Below are 18,650 nucleotides of genomic sequence, written 5' to 3' on the forward strand. Positions count from 1 at the left end.
AAACTGGTTTCTCAGAGATCTCTCTTTCTTTTAAAAAGATTTATTTATTTGTTTTAGAGTGAGAAAGAGTGCATGCACATGTGGGGGGAGGCGCAGAGGGAGAGAATCTTCAACCAGACTCACTGCTGAGTGCAGAGCCCCTCCAGTGCTCTATCCTGGAACCCTGAGATCATGACCTGAGGTGAAACCAAGAGTCAGATGCTTAACAGACTGAGCTACCCCAGCGCCCCTCGGAAATCTCTCTTAAAGGTGGGACTGGGTCTCACTTTGGATCACCACCACATCTTGTACAGTACCTGAAATATTTCAGGTGTTCATCAAGTTTATTTGTGTGGAATCATGCTTTAAATATTGATCAGAGGGGCGCCTAGGTGGCTCAGTTGTTAAGCATCTGCCTTTGGCTCAGGTCATGATCCCAGGGTCCTGGGATTGAGCCCCGCATTGGGCTCCCTGCTCCGTGGGAAGCCTGCTTCTCCCTCTCCCACTCCCCCTGCTTGTGTTCCCTCTCTCGCTGTGTCTCTCTCTGTCAAATAAATAAATAAAATCTTAAAAAAAAAGTAAAAATAAAAACAAATAAATATTGATCAGAGGCTTCGGTATAATGCAGGAATAAAACAAACTAAGATGAGAAAATAATTGCATAATTTGCTCCCAAATATACTAATGCATTTTGGAATCAAGAATATCCTACTGGGACTATAACTCAACAAAAAAAACCAAACCAAATTAAAAATGGTTAAAGGACTTGAATAGACATTTCTCTAAAGAAAATACACAAATGGGGCGCCTGGGTGGCTCAGTTGGTTAAGCGACTGCCTTCGGCTCAGGTCATGATCCCGGAGTCCCAGGATCGAGTCCCACATCAGGCTCCCTGCTCGGCGGGGAGTCTGCTTCTCCCTCTAATCCTACCCCCTCTTGCGCTCTCTCTCTCACTCTCTCTCTCAAATAAATAAATAAAATCTTTAAAAAAAAAAAAAAAAGAAAGAAAATACACAAATGGCCAAAAAGCACATGAAACGATGTTTGACAGCACTAATTATTAAGGAAATGCAAATCAAAGGCACAGGGAGAGATCTCCTCACACACACTAGAATGGCTACTACCAAAAACAAAACAAAATAACATGTGTTGCTAGGGATGTGGAGAAATTAGAATTGTGCACTGTTGGTGGATATGAAAAATAGTGCAGTGACTGGAAAATAGTGTGGTGGTTCCTGAAAAAATTAAACATAGAACTACCATATGATCCAGCAATCCCACTTCTGGGTATACATCCAAAAGGATTGAAAGCAGGGTCTCGAAGAGCTATTTGTATGCCCATGTGCATAGCAACATAATCCACAAGAGCCAAAAGGTGGAAGCAACCCAAGTGTCCATTGACAGATAAATGGATAAGCCAAATGTGATATATACACGCAATGGAATAATATTCTGCCTTAAAAAGGCAGGAAATTCTGACACTTGCTACAACATGGTCGAACCCCAAGGACATGCTCAGTGAAATAAGCCAGTCGTAAAAGGACTAATATGGTTCCAGTTCTGTAAGGTACCTAGAATAGTCAAATTCATAGAAACAGAAAGTGGAATGGTGGTTCCCATTCTGGAAGGTCTAGAGGTCTGGGAGGAGGGGGACTGGGAGTTATTGGTGAATGGGTGTAGAGTTTTAATTTTGCAAGATGAAAAAGCTCTGGAGATGGATGGTGGTGATGGTGGCACAACATTGTTAATGTACTTAATCCTACTGAGCTGTACACTTAGACACAAGTGATTAAGATGGTAAATTTTATGGTTTGTGTATTTTACCACAACTTTTTTTTAAAGAGTATCCCACTGAAGTCTGGGTTCAGTTCAAAGCTTCCTTAGAAGGCTCTGTAAGATGAGTAGAAAATTACACCTTTGGTTTTAATCTAAGCTTTGGTTTCTTTTCACAGTGCAGCCTTCATATTCACGCTTCCTACAGCATCTCCCAGAAGCTAAACGTTCCAATGGCCCCACTCTCAGAGCCTAAGGCCGTCGGCATAGTCATTGCCCACGGTAAGCAGCCCTCCCCTCGTCCCCCCGAGAACCATCAGCTGAGCACACTGAGACTCGGCCGCAGCCTTGAGTTCTGTAAGAAAACCACCATACAGGACTTCTCCCATCCTTTGTAGAGTCTCTTACATGATATTGATACTTCGGGTTTTCCTTAGAGAGAGAAACATGACTTCTCCCTTTCCCAAGTTTTGTGGTCCCTTTTTTCTATTAAAAGAGGCATGATGGGAAATCATCAGAGTAAATTCATTGAAAATTCTTCTCTCGGTGGTAAATCCTCTCTGTTTCATTGCTGATTTTGGCTGATAAGATGGTGGATTGTGTTGCAGGTAGTGTAGGGGATGCCATCTCAGTGATGATCCCGGATGTGTACATATCAGATGATGGGGGTTACTCCTGGGCGAAGATGCTGGAAGGACCCCACTATTACACCATCCTGGATTCCGGAGGCATCATTGTGGCCATTGAGCACAGCAGCCGCCCTATCAATGTGATTAAGTATGCATGAGCTCCGCTCCCCCTCTCTTGTCGGCAGAGAGGGCAGCTGTGGGATGCTTTTTGGTTGTGGGGCGGATCCGCAGGGTGGGGGGCTGCTTACAGACCCTGACTCAGATGTGTGCATTCTACAGAACTATAGGGATCATTCTTGGAGGGATTGCAACCCACATTCAATGGCTGTGCTTTTTCTTCTGACTTCCTCTAGCTAACACTTTCTGTCACTTTTTAAAAATATTCTTCTTTCTCTCCACAAGAATCTTACAGAAGTGTTTAAGCACTTTGGATGGAAGATGACTCCTTAAGTATAAGTTATATAAAATAATTTCTGTTTGTTTAGAAGTCCATTTTTTCCTGTGAAAAATTTTATGAAGGCATTTTCTTCTGTACTCTTTGAATGAATCCCTTTTACCTACCCTTTTAATTGTAGGCATTAAAAATTAATATAATCATCAGTCAGTAAGCCATCACCTAAATCTGAGGGTTTTCTCTGGTTTGGGACCAGACAGCTAGAGTGGTCTCCTGATACTGCCGTACATGTGGATCGTCTGTCACAGTTGTCCTCTGACTGCGGTTTCAGGTTCTCCACAGACGAGGGTCAGTGCTGGCAGACCTACACGTTCACCAGGGAGCCCATCTACTTTACCGGCCTGGCCTCAGAACCTGGAGCTCGGTCCATGAATATCAGCATTTGGGGTTTCACAGAATCTTTCCTGACTCGCCAGTGGGTCTCCTACACCATTGATTTTAAAGATGTACTTGAAAGGAACTGTGAGTACCTCCTTTGACATTTTCTACCAGAAACTTATAAGCCCATTTTCCTAAGTAACCAATTCAATTTCATTTCTTTTAGCTGGAATAAGAAACTGCATAGGAAAAAGGGTTGAAGAATGTTCCACGTGGGTAATCAGGCAATGGAATGGTATCAGAAATGCCACTTCCCTCTTTGGACTAGCACAAATGAGGACCACATGTGTGATTTAAATTATTCTATCAGCTGCATTATAGGAGTAGAAGAGGTGAAATCCACTTTAATAATCTTATAATTCTCTTAACATATCCAAAGTATTGTCATTTCAACATGTAAGCAATATTAAGAGTTATCAATGAAATATTTTGTATTTTATATTTCTCCTCTAAGACTTCAAAATCCAGTGTATATTTGACACTTACCCTTGTAGTAAATCTCAATTCAGACCAGCCATAAGTGGGTAGGGCTCTCACATAGGAGAGGGTAGCTTCCATACTGTTGGAGCTCTGTAAAGTTTTAGGGGACTTCTTTCTGCTTGTAAGGATAATGCATGCTTGCATTTGTCTAAAATTATTTCATGACATTTCAGGGGTTTTCACCCTTGATTGTAGAAGAACCGTAAAGAGAAAGCTTTAGAGGAAAGCGTGTTGCAAAGAGCAACTGACTGATTGTGTCCCTTATCAAAAACGTTGGCGTGAAAAAAAAAAACAACAACAGAAAACGTTGAAGTAAGAAAGTTTTCACGCAGAGTTTTGGCTTGAATGTCAGTCACAGGTGAGGCTCTAAAATGGCAACTGGGTAAGCATGGCGCCCACACTGACCATTTCAGCGTTCTGTGACTTCAGGCTGGAAGGCATGTTAAAGACACAGAAAATGGCTTCAGAAAAGGAGGTAAAAAGAATCCCAAGCAAACCCAGGCCCCAGTACCAAAGATGCTGACATTTTACTGAAAAATATGGAGGATAAAATAGAAACTGGAGAAAAGGCCCCTGCCCTGCGAGCTGCAGTTTCTTGTTGGTGTGCTCCGACAAAAGACTTCAGGTTTCAAGTCCCTGTGGTTGAATTGGGGTCCTGTTATTCGAGTGTATGATGGGTCAGTTTCCTCAGAAGGTTAGTTCAGTGACTCCTGGAGGAAGCAGAGCACTCCGTTTGGACCTTACTTTTCTACAGGGTATTTAAATATGATTTAATACCCGAGAGTCATCATTATCCAGATGCATCAAGTAGGCTGTAAAGGAGCTGGCTTATGAGTTTTCCCCTCGTAAGGCAGCTCTGCAGTTATCCCTAAAGTTTAACGCCATTGAAAGATGTGGTAAGCACCTGCTTCTTAACAGGCTCCATGCTGGTCTTCAGATTCCAAAGGAGAAAAACCTAATCCACAGTCTTTAGGCCATAGCCTTTGAGTCATTTTTCCAGGAGTGGGTGATACGACTTACGAAGCCAGACTGACGGTCATCACCAGTCTACTTGAAAGCCAGTCGACTAGAGTAAAAAGTCTAGAAAGAGATGGTCTTCCCTTCTGTTTGAGGCAAGCTAGCTAACCCATGGTGAAATTGAACCCATGCTCTTGGCTAACTGTATCTTGTCCTAAAAGGAAACCCCTGGTCGCTTACCTGTGGCAGCCCCTGCTGACCAAGAGCACAGGTGCACAAGACATGGAGAGAGCAGCCCCTCTGCTCGGAAGGAAGCTTAGAGCTGCTCCATCCAGCTGCCCGCTTTGGAACAAATAAGGTTCTTCCTAATGCTCAAACGGGCGGTGACGCAAAGAACCCTCCTGTGGCATGAGGAGATGCCAACGGCTAGTAGGCGCCAAGTCCTGCAACTTCTGTCTGCAGTTCCCAAATGAGGCAGTAGCATGAGTCAGACATCCCCGTTTCCCCTCCTTGTTCTGCTCTCCGCCCGGCAGCCGCCTCGCGCGCGTGGGTGCAGGGCCAGGTGGGGACCTGGACAGCCTGTCTTCTCTTTAGGTGAGGAGAAGGACTATACCATATGGCTGGCTCACTCCGCAGACCCTGGAGATTATGGAGATGGCTGCATCTTGGGCTACAAGGAACAGTACCTGCGGCTTCGCAAGTCGTCCGTCTGCCAGAATGGTCGGGATTATGTGGTGACCAAGCAGCCGTCTGTCTGTCCCTGCTCCCTGGAGGACTTCCTCTGGTATCTGCGTCCCTCAGATCCCTGTTAGCCCCTTGGCTGTGCGGGAGGAGGTGAAAGGCAGCTGTCTTATAGGGCTTTCTGGCCCGAGGGCGGAGAGCTACTGCTGCTTACTGAGGAGATGGAGGCACAGAGAAGGGATCCAAAGTGATTAGTAATGGGACAGGTGAGCTATCACACCAGGCAGTCAGTTGTTGGACAGGGCCGGTGACAACCCCCAGGAATCCTGGCCTGACAGCAAGGGGGAGAGGTGTGTAAGGAGGAAGAGAACTCAGAAACCCGGAGAGGAGGCAATAGGGAAGAAATTCCCGGGAAAGGCAGTGCAGGAGCCGGGAGGAGGCTGGACTTCCGTGTGCTCACTAAACACTGACAGCCTGAGTTCAGCAGGTAGGGCACTAGGTTTCAGATTGTCTGCAAGACTGAAGGCAGAGAGTGCGGTTCTGTCCTGAGATAGGAGGGGACATCGGGGTACTGAGGATCCAGATGTCCCATCAAGTCTAGAGGCCATTGAGGTGGACTCCCTCGAGTTCAGGACCATCTGGGCTGCAGGGTCAGGTGCACGGCCGGCATGGAGTTAGTGGATTGTCTAAGGGCAAGGCTGTCCCCAGGTCTCCAAGCGGGATACTGCTTCCTGTGACAGCCAGTAATCTTATGGAACTCGTTTCTTGCAAAACACACTGGCAGGAAGTAAAGGTGCATCCTGGAGGATCTGGAAAAGAATGCAGACAGACAGCGGTCGTGTCCTCTCACGTGACATTCTGTAGAACTGGGAATATGGGACTGATGAACCCCCAGGCTGATGGGTGTGCCCCCCCCCCCACCGTGTGGCTCACATCTGCATGTGGAATGGGCCGGGGTGCCCCCCTCTGTGTTTCCATGGGGAACGGGATCCCTCTGATGGCTGTGGTGTCAGTCTAGGGCTAGAGCTTGTTGACACTGTGACACTCTGGTGGGCTGTCTTCATCCTAGATGGCGCACAGACTGGGCTCTTAACTACCCGGCCTTCTGCTTTCCAGACCTGCTGTGATTCGTCAGAGCTGCGGCCATTGTACATGGGGCTTCCTCTGCCCAGGGAGTCTTCCCACATTCCCTGCTCGGGCCCCAGGCTTGGGGGATTCCTGCTTGGCCTTTAGTACTTAGCTCACTTCTCCCCTCCGGAAAGCCTTCCCCAGCTTTCCCTCATCTGGGCTCCTGCAGGACGCCTGTTGCTGTTTTGGTTATCATGGACAGGTTTGGCTCCGCCATTACACTCTCGACTCCTCAAGGGCATATTATATTTGATAATCACGTCGTAGTCACGCTAGCCCCTGACATTTACCGAGCGCTCTCTCTGTGCCAGGCACTGTCCTGAGCCATTTACGTTTACCCCCAGCAGCCCTCTGAGATAGGGACGGTTGCCGTTCCCATCTCACCAAGGGAGGAACGAAGGTTCAGGGAGGTCGTCACTCCCTTGGCCGCAGTGGCTCAGCCGGGAGCTCGGCCCCGGAGCCTGCGCGCTGTGCCACCCGTGCTTGAGAAATGTGTGATTGTGAGTGGGAAGGGCACTTCCCCGGCAGGTGGATCGCATACCTAGGATTTTCACCAGAACTTCCCCCCCGTTGGAAGGGTGGTGTCTTCCGCATCTTTGGTCCTCTTACCCTGCTCCCTATGTCTTTGCCAGAACAACCCTGAAGCACGAGCAGCATCCTTGTGTCCCCCACACGTCTGTTGCATCCTTGCTGCACGCAGGGCAGTGCAGAGTGACAATGGAAAGTTTGTTCTTGCCGCTCCTGGTCAGACGCACAGACTTAGGCTGTGAAACGGTGCCTTGGGGATTTAGAGAAGGGAAAGGCCATCCCATCGAGAGCTGAAAGGAGGTGGCTCAGAGAAGGCTTTGTGGAGGAGGTAGCATTTGAGCTGAGCGCTGGGACTTGACCTTGCACATCTGGGAAGAAACAAGTCATTAAAGCCAGTGGACCTATGCGAGCGCAGATACCCACCAGCGTGCTCAGGAAGGGTGTGCTGGGAGATAGGCCGTGAGGGGAAGTCGCAGTGGTCACGATAAAGAGGCGAGCAGGGTGCAGATGGGGCAGGCCCAGGCTGACTTTTCAGCTCAGATAGTGGAAGGAAGGTAGTGCCGTGGCAGACACAGGGAAATGATGGGAGAGCCTGGCTCGAAAGAGAATACATGATGTGTTTTGAATGCTTTATTTATTTGAGGTTCTGTCAGCAGATTTAGGTGCTGACATCCAGCAGGTACTTGGAAACGTAGGATCACAGCTCAAGAGAGGTAAAACCTGGAAGTTTTAGCTGCAACAAATAGTTAAGCTCACGAAGGGAGAGCAGATAGAGGGTAAGAGAACAAACTGCAGATGGGGGCAAGGGTCTGCGTTTCCAGGTTAGGAAGATGGAGGCGCAGACCGTGCGGAGAGAAGCAGGTGAGCGCAGCTTTGCGGGGGCGTGGGCAGGCACGGGCGGCGCGTCAGGTGCCACAGCACAGGCCAGGCTGGAGAGGGCTCCCCAAGGTTGCAGGACTAGCGTGTCCCAGGGGCCTCAGACATTCGTCTCCAACGTCGTAGAGGGGGTTCAAGCCAAAATGCACAAAATAAAAAGTAAACGAGTATAACAGAACAAGTACAAAATATACGAAATATTCTTTTAAGAAGTTTGGCCAGTGAAGAAGAGGGAGAAGGAAGAGGATATGCACAGGCTAAGGAGAAGCCCCCAGGTGAGTGGGCCTGATGGTCCCTCCACACGGTCAGCCAAGCAAGGTCCCTGGGCAGTCAGAGGGATGGGCCAAGGATGCTCACGTAGGGAGTCAGCCTTGGAGAGGAGGCAGCGTGTTATTTCTTGGGGGAAGCAGAGAAAGGAGAGCCGATGGGAAACACTGTGGAGAGATAGGATAGGATGGAGGGCAGGACAGGCATTCACACTGGAGACAAGGATCATCTAAGAAGCTAAGAGGGACAGAAATGGGGCAGGTAGGAAAGATTTGACATACACCCTAGGGTACACCACCAGAGAACATAACAGTGAGTGAGTTGAAGGTAAATAAAAAGATGACTAAGCGCCATGGGTTTAGATCTGTCACTGGTGCCACTGTTTCTCAGTGTCTTAGTTCTCAGTGCATGAGTCCCCACCCTGCTGCCGTCGGTCCCTTCCTGGAGCCACTGCTGTATGGGCAGGGCTCCTTGCTACCGAGTCCCAAGTCCACTGGGCCTGCTCCATAAGCCCCTGGTCCCCCAGTTAAACCTTCTCCATGTCTGTCCTCCTAAGTGGACCTTCGTTATAGATGACACTGAGCTGCTTCCGTGCGACCAAAGACTAGAATATTAATCTGCCACTGCCCCACATAAAACCTTCATTACTAGTCACTTCACTGTCTTTCAGCACCTCTGAAAGATACTTTATTTGCTGACTCTTACAGTGATTTTGGCTACTTCCGTCCAGAAAATGACTCCAAATGTGTGGAACAGCCAGAACTGAAGGGCCACGATCTGGAATTTTGTCTGTACGGCAGAGAGGAGCACCTGACAACAAATGGGTGAGGCGGCTCTCCTCCTGAATCAAGACAGGCATGTCCTCACCGTGCAGAGTGAGCCCCCATTCACAGCACCCCACGCCTCCGTGCAAGCAGTCTTCTAGAGCATGCTAGGAAAATACTGTCTAACAGAACTTTCTGTGGCGCTGGAAATGCCCTCTCATCTGCTGTGTCTGATATGGTAGCCGCTACCCTGTGTGGCAGCTGAGGCACTGAACTAATTTTACTTAGTTTAAATGTAAGTAGCCACTGTATTAGGCAGTGCTGCTCTGGAGGGGACACAGTACCCCCCCTCCGATAAATACTCCCCCCTCCCATTTTTGTACCACGTGTTAATGTGTTTTCTTTGGGTCAGTTCTTTGGCCCCATCTCTTAAGGCAGAAAGGTGGGCATGCCTCTGCCCCAAGGCCAGGGATGGTTGGTCTGTTCAAGGCCTGAAACTACACAAAACATCCCCAAAACATTCCTGTGGCTCTCCCCTCAGGCCTGAAAGGTGGTGGAAGTTTGAGAAGCTTTTCTGCAGCTTTTCAAATCTTGTTTTCAGGAACGAGGCAAGAATCTAGGAATACACCTAATGGTCTATTAACAAATTGTCTCTGCCTTTTCAGGTACCGAAAAATTCCAGGAGACAGATGCCAAGGTGGTGTGAATCCAGTCCGAGAAGTAAAAGACTTGAAAAAGAAATGCACAAGCAACTTTCTGAGTCCTGAAAAGCAGGTATGCTAAAGTAGATCTGGTTTAGGTACCAGTGGGATTTCGTGTTCTGCCAGGAACAAAGGGACAGCATTAAGAATTTTATTACTGAATACAAAGTGGCCAGACTATTTCGGGCAGGCTTCACTGTGCACAGGAAACCATTAAGATGGAGGATGGGTCACGCACAATGATACACTCCCTGCTAAAAACTTTTTCATTGGGGGAACAAAGTAGAATTCCATAAAATTGTTTCAAATCTTGGGGGCATCGGGTTGAGGACATTTCTGGGGCTGAGAGTCATTTACGGAAAAGACTTGAAGTCGGGCGGTAAAGGGTGGGAAGAGAGGAGCCCTGGGCCATCGTTTAGGTGGGCTCTGGCCTGAGTCACGCCGACTGCATTCATACTGGACAACTGAACTATGATAGCAATGGGTTTGTGATGTGGGAGCAAGTTACGGGGCTGATTACAGCTCTGTAGTACTGAACTGTCTGGCGAGGATGTGGAAAATGGTGAAGAGGAAACCTCTTGATAAAGAAGCACTGGACCAGCAGTGTGGTTGGGGCAGTCACCTGTGGGCCCCAGTTTCCTAATCCATAAAATGGGAGCTGGACAATCTGCCGTCCCCTCCTCTCTGGCCTTCTAAGGGATGAGGGCCTGACATGGGCGGGATTAGGAAGGTAGCAGGAGCAGAATGTGTGGGTGTGTGTCCTTGTCAGGGGGCAAGTTCCCTCTTCTCTGCACCCAACCCTGCACTCCTGGTGGCTGTCCTCAGAATGTGTGTGTGTGTGTATGACTGCACAGGACTCCCGTGCCCAGGGACACAGTGTGTCCCAGAACCCAGGTCTGCCTCCTCTTGGATTCATTGAAAACACACTCCCTATCTCCCACCCTGCAGCAGATTAGGTCCCACTCCAACAATGATATGAAAAGGCTTATTTGTAAAAACATGCCAGAAATGAAGTAAAAACAAGAGTCTTTGTGTTGCACGATGTCCTACCTGATCCGGCTTTGGCCCAGCTCCTTCCCAGGTGCTGGCCCTGTTCCAGATTCGTTCAGCCCACTGTTCTCATGCTCTCCCTTTCCTGCTGCGCCCCTAAGTGCTCCACGACTCCATGCGACTAGCAGAGAACAGCCTCGATTGCTATTTGACCTAGGTCGCTGCCAAGGCTCCCAGGGTAACCTGGACAGTAGAGCCCCTGAGTTTGGACCATTCTGGCAGCTTCGGGGCAGCCGACGTTCTGGTTCCCCTCTGCTATCGGTGATGCGCTCCTGGTAGCACCAAGACGGTCCATTGAGGGGGCTGGGAAAGCACGAGGGGCCTGGAGACTGCAGACCATTCACTGAGAAACCAGGGGAAGGAGCAGCCTCATGGAGCTCAGTCCTAGAACGTGCACACCTGAAATTGTCTGTGTTTTAATTTGTCGAGAACTCCAAGTCAAACTCTGTTCCGATCATCCTGGCCACCGTGGGATTGATGCTGGTCACAGTCGTAGCAGGGGTGCTCATTGTGAAGAAGTACGTCTGTGGCGGAAGGTAAGGAGCATGGAAGGCGGTCAGAGGTACTGAATTCCAGCCACAGAGTCAGCCCAGGGCGTGTGGTTGAGTCGGCCCTTAGCAAAAACTGGCTAGTTGAAGCACTGCTCCTGCAGCATCGAGCCCAGAACTTCTCCGAGCTTCTGTCTGCCACATACCAGCTACGGGCTGTGCTGCCGTGGGTGGGACTCATGCTGTGAGGGTATACAACTCAGAAAGCCCACAGTGCTGTCAGAGTTGCGTGCCTGCTCGCCGCGTGAGCGTCACGGAGGTTTCCCTCCCCAGGTTCCTGGTGCATCGCTACTCTGTGTTGCAGCAGCACGCAGAGGCCAACGGTGTGGACGGCGTGGACGGCGTGGACGCCCTGGACACGGCCTCCCACGCTCGTAAGAGTGGCTATCACGACGACTCAGACGAGGTGAGGCCATGTCTTCTTGAGGGGTGGTCCGGAAGTACAAGAAAAGAGTGTTTTTTTCCCTGATCGTAATCAAGATCCGATTGAGGCGGAGGAGGGTGTGAGCCAGGAGTAGGCACTTAATGACTGTAAGAGTTGGCCCGCCCGGAAACCAGGCCATAACTTTCAAAAGAGGAATTTTTTAGTGTGCAAATAATATGGTCTCTGTTTCTCTTCCCAGGACCTCCTGGAATAGCTCCTCAAAGGAGCTGGGACCAAGCACAGATGATGGAACCGCAGGACCTCTCACACGGCCGACTTGGGGGAATAAATTTCCCATTGCGAGGGGCCCAGCTCTGTTTCTGCTGCTTCCACCAAAGCCAAAAGGATCTGCGCTGAAGACATGCAGGGGGGTGGGGACCCTAAACACTCTCACGATGGGCTCTGAGAAGGGGGGAGACCTAAATTCTTTAACTTTTTATTTCAAGTTCTGTCTTTTTGCAAAGTATGGGTTCTTTTGGTTTTGTTTTTGTTTAGTAAGGGAAATGAAATGGGATTGGAAGGGAACGTTTCACTAACCCCCCTCTTGCATGTTTTGCATGGCGCCTGCCCCAGGGCCCCCCAGCATCAACTCTCACAAAGTGCTCGGTGCTGTCCCCGGGCTCTGCTGGCGACGTGAAGCAGCTGCTGAGAGGGACTCGTCGGGGACTCGGGGCTGCAATGACTGGCCTGGCCTGGCGGCCTTTCCCCGGCCAGGGCCAGCCCTGCCCCGAGAACACTGCACACCAGCCCCTCACACACACGCCGCCTTGCTTGCTTGCTTTTCTGGGGACCATAGACCACAGTGGTGTCTCTTCCCCCCCACCCCTGTTTAATTAGGCAATACCCTTGTTAATTGCCCTTTGGCAACTGACTTAACCATGTGCTTCCAAGACACTAAATCAGGAAAACTTAAAGGGCAATATTTTTAACTTGGGGCAGGAAGAAGGGAGCAGCAGGGACTTGACTAGATTTAGCACCTATTAAAGGACAAATTCTTGCTTCTTCCAAGATCTTTCCAGCCATGCTTCGTGTTTGTGCCAGTGGACTTGCTCAAGGACAGGGTTAGGGCTTGCCCTGGATGTCTGCCCAGGCCGAGTGGTCTCTCTGCTGGAGCCGAGGGAGGGTGCCCGGGGTGGTCCCTGAGGACCGAACATCACAGTCTTCCATGTCCTCTGCCACCTGTGGGCACGGTGGTGAATCCTTAGGACGGCCGCTTACTTGCTTGCTTCCTCTAGGACTGCTGTTGTATGCGGAGCCAGGATTAGACATGTTTTCAGATTTATAGGCTGTTTTTTAAAAAATCAGGATTTTATTACCAGGCTCTCCTCCTCACCCATTTTTCCCAGCTTGGCCAAGTAATTTGTTGGCATGAAACTTTTGGCGGAACCAACTGAAAACACACGTCCAGTGTAGGTGATGTTTTACGTGATGCATTAAGTTCATACTTTAAATTTAAGGAAGTTTTCCATTGGACATTCTTTCAAATCAAGTTAACAATAGAATGTGGTGAGGTTGATTTTTGGATGGCCACACAGTAATGGAAAGCTGCAATAATTCATTTTAATACAGCTTGAATATTTGCTATCCAGGAATGTAGTATAGTACATTTTTGGTCTTAGCGTCCCTACTGTGCTGGCCACAGATTCTCCCAGTAATTATGATTGGGACATTCTTTGGTAACTGCCATTTTGCTGCTAGTTCATTTTATGGCGATAAAGTCACGAATAAGTAAACGTGCCAAATCAACTTTTGTCAGAATGCGTGAGCAGATGGCTGCATTCTCTCCTCCCCAGAATGGATTAGCAGCAGCAGGGAAAGTGGGAGAGGGGGTGGATGGAGAAGGTTAGAGACTTCGAAGCTTGCAGCAGAACTAAATGAGTCAGGGAGCTTCAGTTGGGAAATAAAGCTAGGACAGTTTTTGTGAGGAGAATTCGTATTTGTTCGAGCCAGAGAGCACTGGTCTTTTAGGAAAAGCTCATTCATTTTGCAGTTTTTAAATTTAAAAAAATTCCAAAGATAGACCAGCTCACAAATGATAAAGCGTCAGTCTTTCTCCTGGATACCCTCACCTCCTGCCCAAAGTGATTTTGATGCCCAGCCAAGACCTACTTCTGCTGCACACCTTCTCCCGGGGTAGATGTGCCCGTATGTGGTCATTCTCTGATTTGTTTTAGGATGTAGGAAAGTTAATCTTCTCTAATAAGGTGAGAGCGCTGTGCTTCTTAGGGTATCTGGGATTTCTGTAGAATTTGGCAGTTTTACGAGCACTTTCTCTTGGCATTATGTCCCTGGAAACTTACAACGTTCTCGATGAGACTTTCTCTTTGAAGGCAGGGGTTTGTCCCCATTTTTCAGGAGACAGAGCTGAGGTACAAAAAGTGAGTAAATTGTCCAGGTCCCTGTGTGCATCGTGAGCAATGCTGGTCGGCTGTCTTCAGAGCTTTTCAACGTTTTTATGCGTGCAGGTGCTGCGGGCCTGGAGCAGGCGGGGCTCCTTGCGTACAGAGTCCTCGCTGTCCTTTAGGATAGGGGTCGGTCGGTGGCATCTCTGTGGGAGCAGTAGGGAGCGCCTCTTTGCCACCGTGGTAAACAGAAAATTTTATTCTTTTTTTCATGGCTGAAAAAGAAAAATTAATGGTAATTTTGAATATGTGTTTAGAAACTGCCCCTCACCTAATTGCGGGAGTGAGCTCTCCCTTGATGAGCCACCCTTCTCCCTTCTTGTTTTCTCGTCCTCGTCTGGCTGGCTGGCTGGCTCGGTTGTTTGGAGGACTGCTAACAAGCCTGGCTCCCCCCCTTCATTGGCTAGTTAGCTTCCTATCTCCGCCTGCTCACTCACAAATGTATGTCCTCAGCCAGAGAGTATAACCGCCTAAATCCATGACAGCTTCGAAGAGAAAACAATCTTTAATTTGTTCTACTGACGTTAGGTTAGGAGTATTATCTTTGAAAGTAAAGTGTAGCTTATCATTGTATAAAATCTCAGGCTTGATGGTAGGAGAAAAGATGATTTCTGGAGGTCTTAGCGATAGGATTGAGCACTGTAAGATAGGTTGGACATAGCAGTCTACAGTGGTCTGAGCTTTTAGATCCAGGTGGAGAACTCACCATCCCTCACCTGTGACGGGCGTCTTGGACCTAAGGGGGCTTTCGGTTTTTAACGACTCTAGAGGCCAGGGGTACATGCACCTGGGCTGGTATTTGAATGGGGCACCACTTAGGAGAAGAAAAATGTCTGGAGGGTTCTGGCTGTTCTAAGCTGGGCTCAGGAGATTCAATAGATTAGCTATAACTGAAATTTAGAATTTGGCATCTGCCTCTGAGTAGGCTTTCCGGTGTATACCTCTCTAATTCCTAGGTTTGCCTCTGGGCCTCTCCATGTCCAAGCTGGCCTTTCGTCCCTGACACCTTGGTACCAGGCTGGCCACTTCCAGCCCGTGCGCTGGCTCTCTAAGCCACAGCTGGTTCTCCCGTGGCCTTGGTCACATGGCCCGGATACAGAGAGGAGTGGAGGGTGGCGGCGCTGGCCGAAGTTTCAGTCAGTTCTGTATGTTCTAGGCCAATCCTCCAAGTAGAGAGGTCCTTTTATCCTCCGGGAGAGCCCTAAAGAACCCTGTCTCTATACGCAGTGGTTTGGAGCTCTTCCTGCTCATTGTTGGTACATCCTCCTCGCCCCATAGGAAGCCTGGATACTTGGAACTGCTAAAATCGGAGATTCAGCTTTTCAACTTTGCTACTTATCTGGCCTCAAGCAGGGAGGTAAACATGGACTTAAATGTCCTTTGAACAAAACCAAAGTGTAAGATGTGCCGCATGACGGAGTGCTAGGGAGGGCCAGACCTTCAGCGTTGGCCTTCTGCAGGTGCCAGACGTTCTGTTTCATCTGCCACCCATGTGCCCAGCAGCTCTGGGAGCACCGTCCTGCCTGAGCAGAGCTGGGCCTTGCCCTCATGGAGGCCAACTGACATAGCAGGAGCATGTTGATTCCTTGGTTATGTTGCATTATAACAATAAGAGTCAGAACATTAATTTGAAACTGTCTTCAACAACTTGCTGTATGCATTTTTTCACACCAGTACATTCTTAAGCATCCTTGTTTATATAGAATAACATAAACTAATCTGTACCTTTATATATATATGTACATATATACATGTATAATCTGTATAGTGTACAAGTTAATGATTTATTGATATGTCCCAAATCTTTCATGCAGTCCTCATCCTCCGCATGCCCTCAGTTTGTGGTCGGGTGACCTGAATGTTCCCCGATGATCCTGCCCACCTCCCGTGTTTGGACGTCTAGGGAAGGAGGGTTTTGGTCGTACCCTCCTTATCCTCATGCACAGAAATGCTCAGGGTCCCCATGTGCCTGTTGTTCAGCCCTCTCTCGTCTCTCGTTCCCTTTCTGAGCATGTGGTCCCTCCCTGCCCTGTAACTTCTCTGCCCCTCCCCCAGTTGTGGGACAGCTGCCTTCCTACTGAAGTGTAAAGCAGTACTAACATCATTACTGCATGTGCGCTAAAAACCCAAGTCTTCTGTTCCCTTGGGACAGAAAATTGCATGTGGGGTGGGATAATCAAGTTTCAGTGACCCATGTCAGTTACACAACAAAGCCAGACCCCATAGCAAAATTCCACAAAATGGAAATCAAACTTAAATTTCTTTATTAGCATTGTGTAAATAAATCTGGATGTGTTTAACTTTGTACTGGTAATTTTCTGTATATTTGCAATATTTGGGTTAGAAATAAAACAGACTGGACTTTGTTACCTGACCTATCGAAATGACTAAGCTACAGTTTGTTACCATGATAGATTTCCTAGTGTTTCTAGCTTCAGAAATCAAACTCCAGCAACCAGAGAATAAGCCAGGTAAAGAGCCAGGACTGCCTTGGTAGCATGAGAAGTATTAGGTAAGTTGTGGGGGAAAACTTAGTTTTTCTTGTTCTTTACGCCCGTAAAGGTCTACCTTCCATGGGTATTTGTAGCACCAGCTTCCCCGTTCTTACCCCACACGCCCTCTCAGGGTGTGAGTGCTACCCACTTCCTCTGGACACAGCGGCATAGAGTGATTGTCCCAAATTAGCTGTTCCCTCAGGCAGGTTTGACAAGTGACAACACTGAAAGCTTAAGTTCAGTACGTTCCCAGCTGCCTCTCTTGGATTTCTCTTGCCGCTCTTGCTCATAGTCCTGCCTGGTCCATTTCATTGAAGGACCTTTCAAAGAGTTGTGGCTTTCCTTTCTCCCCAAATACTTCTTTTAGGAGAGGTTCCCGTCCTCCCTTGAGCCTTTAGCCAAGCCTTGAAGACTGCTTCTCAGCCTGCCATCCTGGGGGACATTTCCAGTGAATACTTACTCTGACATCATGATCTGAAGACGACAAGGCAGAAGAGCTTGCTCTGAAGGAGCCGGCTCTCTGGCCGAGGAGTTCCTCCCCCAGGAGATCGTGTATGGTAGTTTTATTTTCAGGAAGTCTAGCCATCCTAGTGTCCAAAGACTGACTGCACCAGAATCACTAGGTTGCTTTTTCAAATGCAGATTCCTGGACCCCACCCAGACCCATTAAATTAGACTTTGTAATGGACAGACCCCAGGAGTCTGCATTTTTAACTTGATTCTTTTATACCTTTATTGCAACAACGGGCTCAGACTGAAAGTCTAGGCCAATTTCATACCACCTGGTGTGGGAACTCTGTGCTTATAAGGGCTTGGGCTGGGTCAGGCAAGAGAAATCGGGCAGAGGCCTTCGCACTAGTCCCCATGTGGCACAAGTACGGCCTCAGAGGCCAAGCTCCGCAGCGCCCTCCTCCGCCATCCCAGCTCCTGATAAATAGTTTCCTGGGCCGGAAGTGTGTCTGCAGGCTGTCCTGGCCCTCAGCCCCGATACAAGCTGCAAAGAGGAGCTTTCACACCCCATAGGAGCGTAGGCGCCTGGGATCCTATCGACTCTGCCCCCAAATTGAGGGCTAAAGGGGAAAAATGAGTGTAAAGAGCCCATTCATTCAACCACACTCATCTTTTTTTTTCCATAAAAGAAAAGGGTGGTGGGAAGGAGGAGGGGGTATGTGGGAACTCTGTACTTTCCATTCAACTTTACTGGGAACCTAAAACTGCTCTAAAAAGTAACGTCTTTACACACACACACACACACACACACACGGGAGGGGATGCTGGTTTCTGGAGCTACTGAAGTGAGGATATGATAGGAAACCATTTAGATGCAGGGTACAGAACATGAGGAATGATGGCTTGGTGAGCCGAGACATCATGCAGGACCTGTAGTATGTAACTAACACGGTGGTCTGGCCGCTTCCTTCCACTTACCATTTTCTCCTCAACACAGTCATGGCATCATCATCCCTGGGGTTCAGAGTTAGTGATTTGCCCAGGGTCACCTAGCTCATGAGTGAGTGGCACAACCAGAAGTCACACACACGTCCTCCAGCCTCCTGCCCCGGGCCGCCTCTCACTTTGCTGGTGCTTTATCTCAGAGGGCCACATGCCGGCCTGACCTAAAAATAGCTCACATTTATGGAGCACTTAGCTACATTCTGCTAAGCACTTTACACAGATTACCTCTCGTAATCCTCACGACAACCCTATGGTCATTATCCTCTCCGTTTTACAGGTGGGGAAGCAGACCCGAGAGAGATGTGATGTGTGGCAAGTCACACGAGCTGGTGGGTGATGGAGCCAAACGTGAGGCTGGGTAGTCTGGCTCCAGAGCGCGGACTCTGCCTTCCACTGCCACTAGGGGGTTAGATGGAGGGGATGGGGACAGACCCCCGAAAAGGGCGAGTTGGCAAGACCTTACAGCTCGCTGACTGTGGAGCAGAGAGAGAAGGAGCCCTGAAAGGTGTGCCTGTGAATCTGCTAAGCCTGCTGAGCCAGGGCCCCATTGTGTGGTCTGTGCGTGCAGTCAGGGGAGCTGTTAGAAGCTCAGGCCCTCCCCTCCCTCCGCAGTGTTATACGAGGGCTGTCCCCTCAGTCTTCCTGCGGCTATTCTGGGCTGCTGTCTGATGTCCCTCTCTT

At 48.9% G+C, this 18,650-nt stretch overlaps 1 protein-coding gene across 2 annotated transcripts in view; it reads left to right on the top strand.

Moving 5' to 3' along the window:
- The window catches only part of SORT1 (sortilin 1), a 64,122-nt gene extending 47,729 nt beyond the window's left edge, over nt 1–16,393 (top strand). For both annotated transcript variants that reach the window (XM_032422021.1, XM_032422024.1), the window contains exons 12-20: nt 1,932–2,034; nt 2,361–2,529; nt 3,107–3,297; nt 5,245–5,434; nt 8,838–8,954; nt 9,560–9,668; nt 11,075–11,181; nt 11,467–11,599; nt 11,817–16,393. In XM_032422021.1, coding sequence (XP_032277912.1) covers nt 1,932–2,034; nt 2,361–2,529; nt 3,107–3,297; nt 5,245–5,434; nt 8,838–8,954; nt 9,560–9,668; nt 11,075–11,181; nt 11,467–11,599; nt 11,817–11,831 — 1,134 coding nt within the window. In that variant the 3' untranslated portion in view covers nt 11,832–16,393. The remainder of the gene's footprint in view (nt 1–1,931; nt 2,035–2,360; nt 2,530–3,106; nt 3,298–5,244; nt 5,435–8,837; nt 8,955–9,559; nt 9,669–11,074; nt 11,182–11,466; nt 11,600–11,816) is intronic.
- Nucleotides 16,394–18,650: the final 2,257 nt, after the last annotated feature.

The sequence above is a fragment of the Phoca vitulina genome, unplaced genomic scaffold (assembly GCF_004348235.1).
Source record: "Phoca vitulina isolate PV1807 unplaced genomic scaffold, GSC_HSeal_1.0 scaffold2, whole genome shotgun sequence".
NCBI classification, from domain to species: Eukaryota; Metazoa; Chordata; class Mammalia; order Carnivora; family Phocidae; genus Phoca; species Phoca vitulina.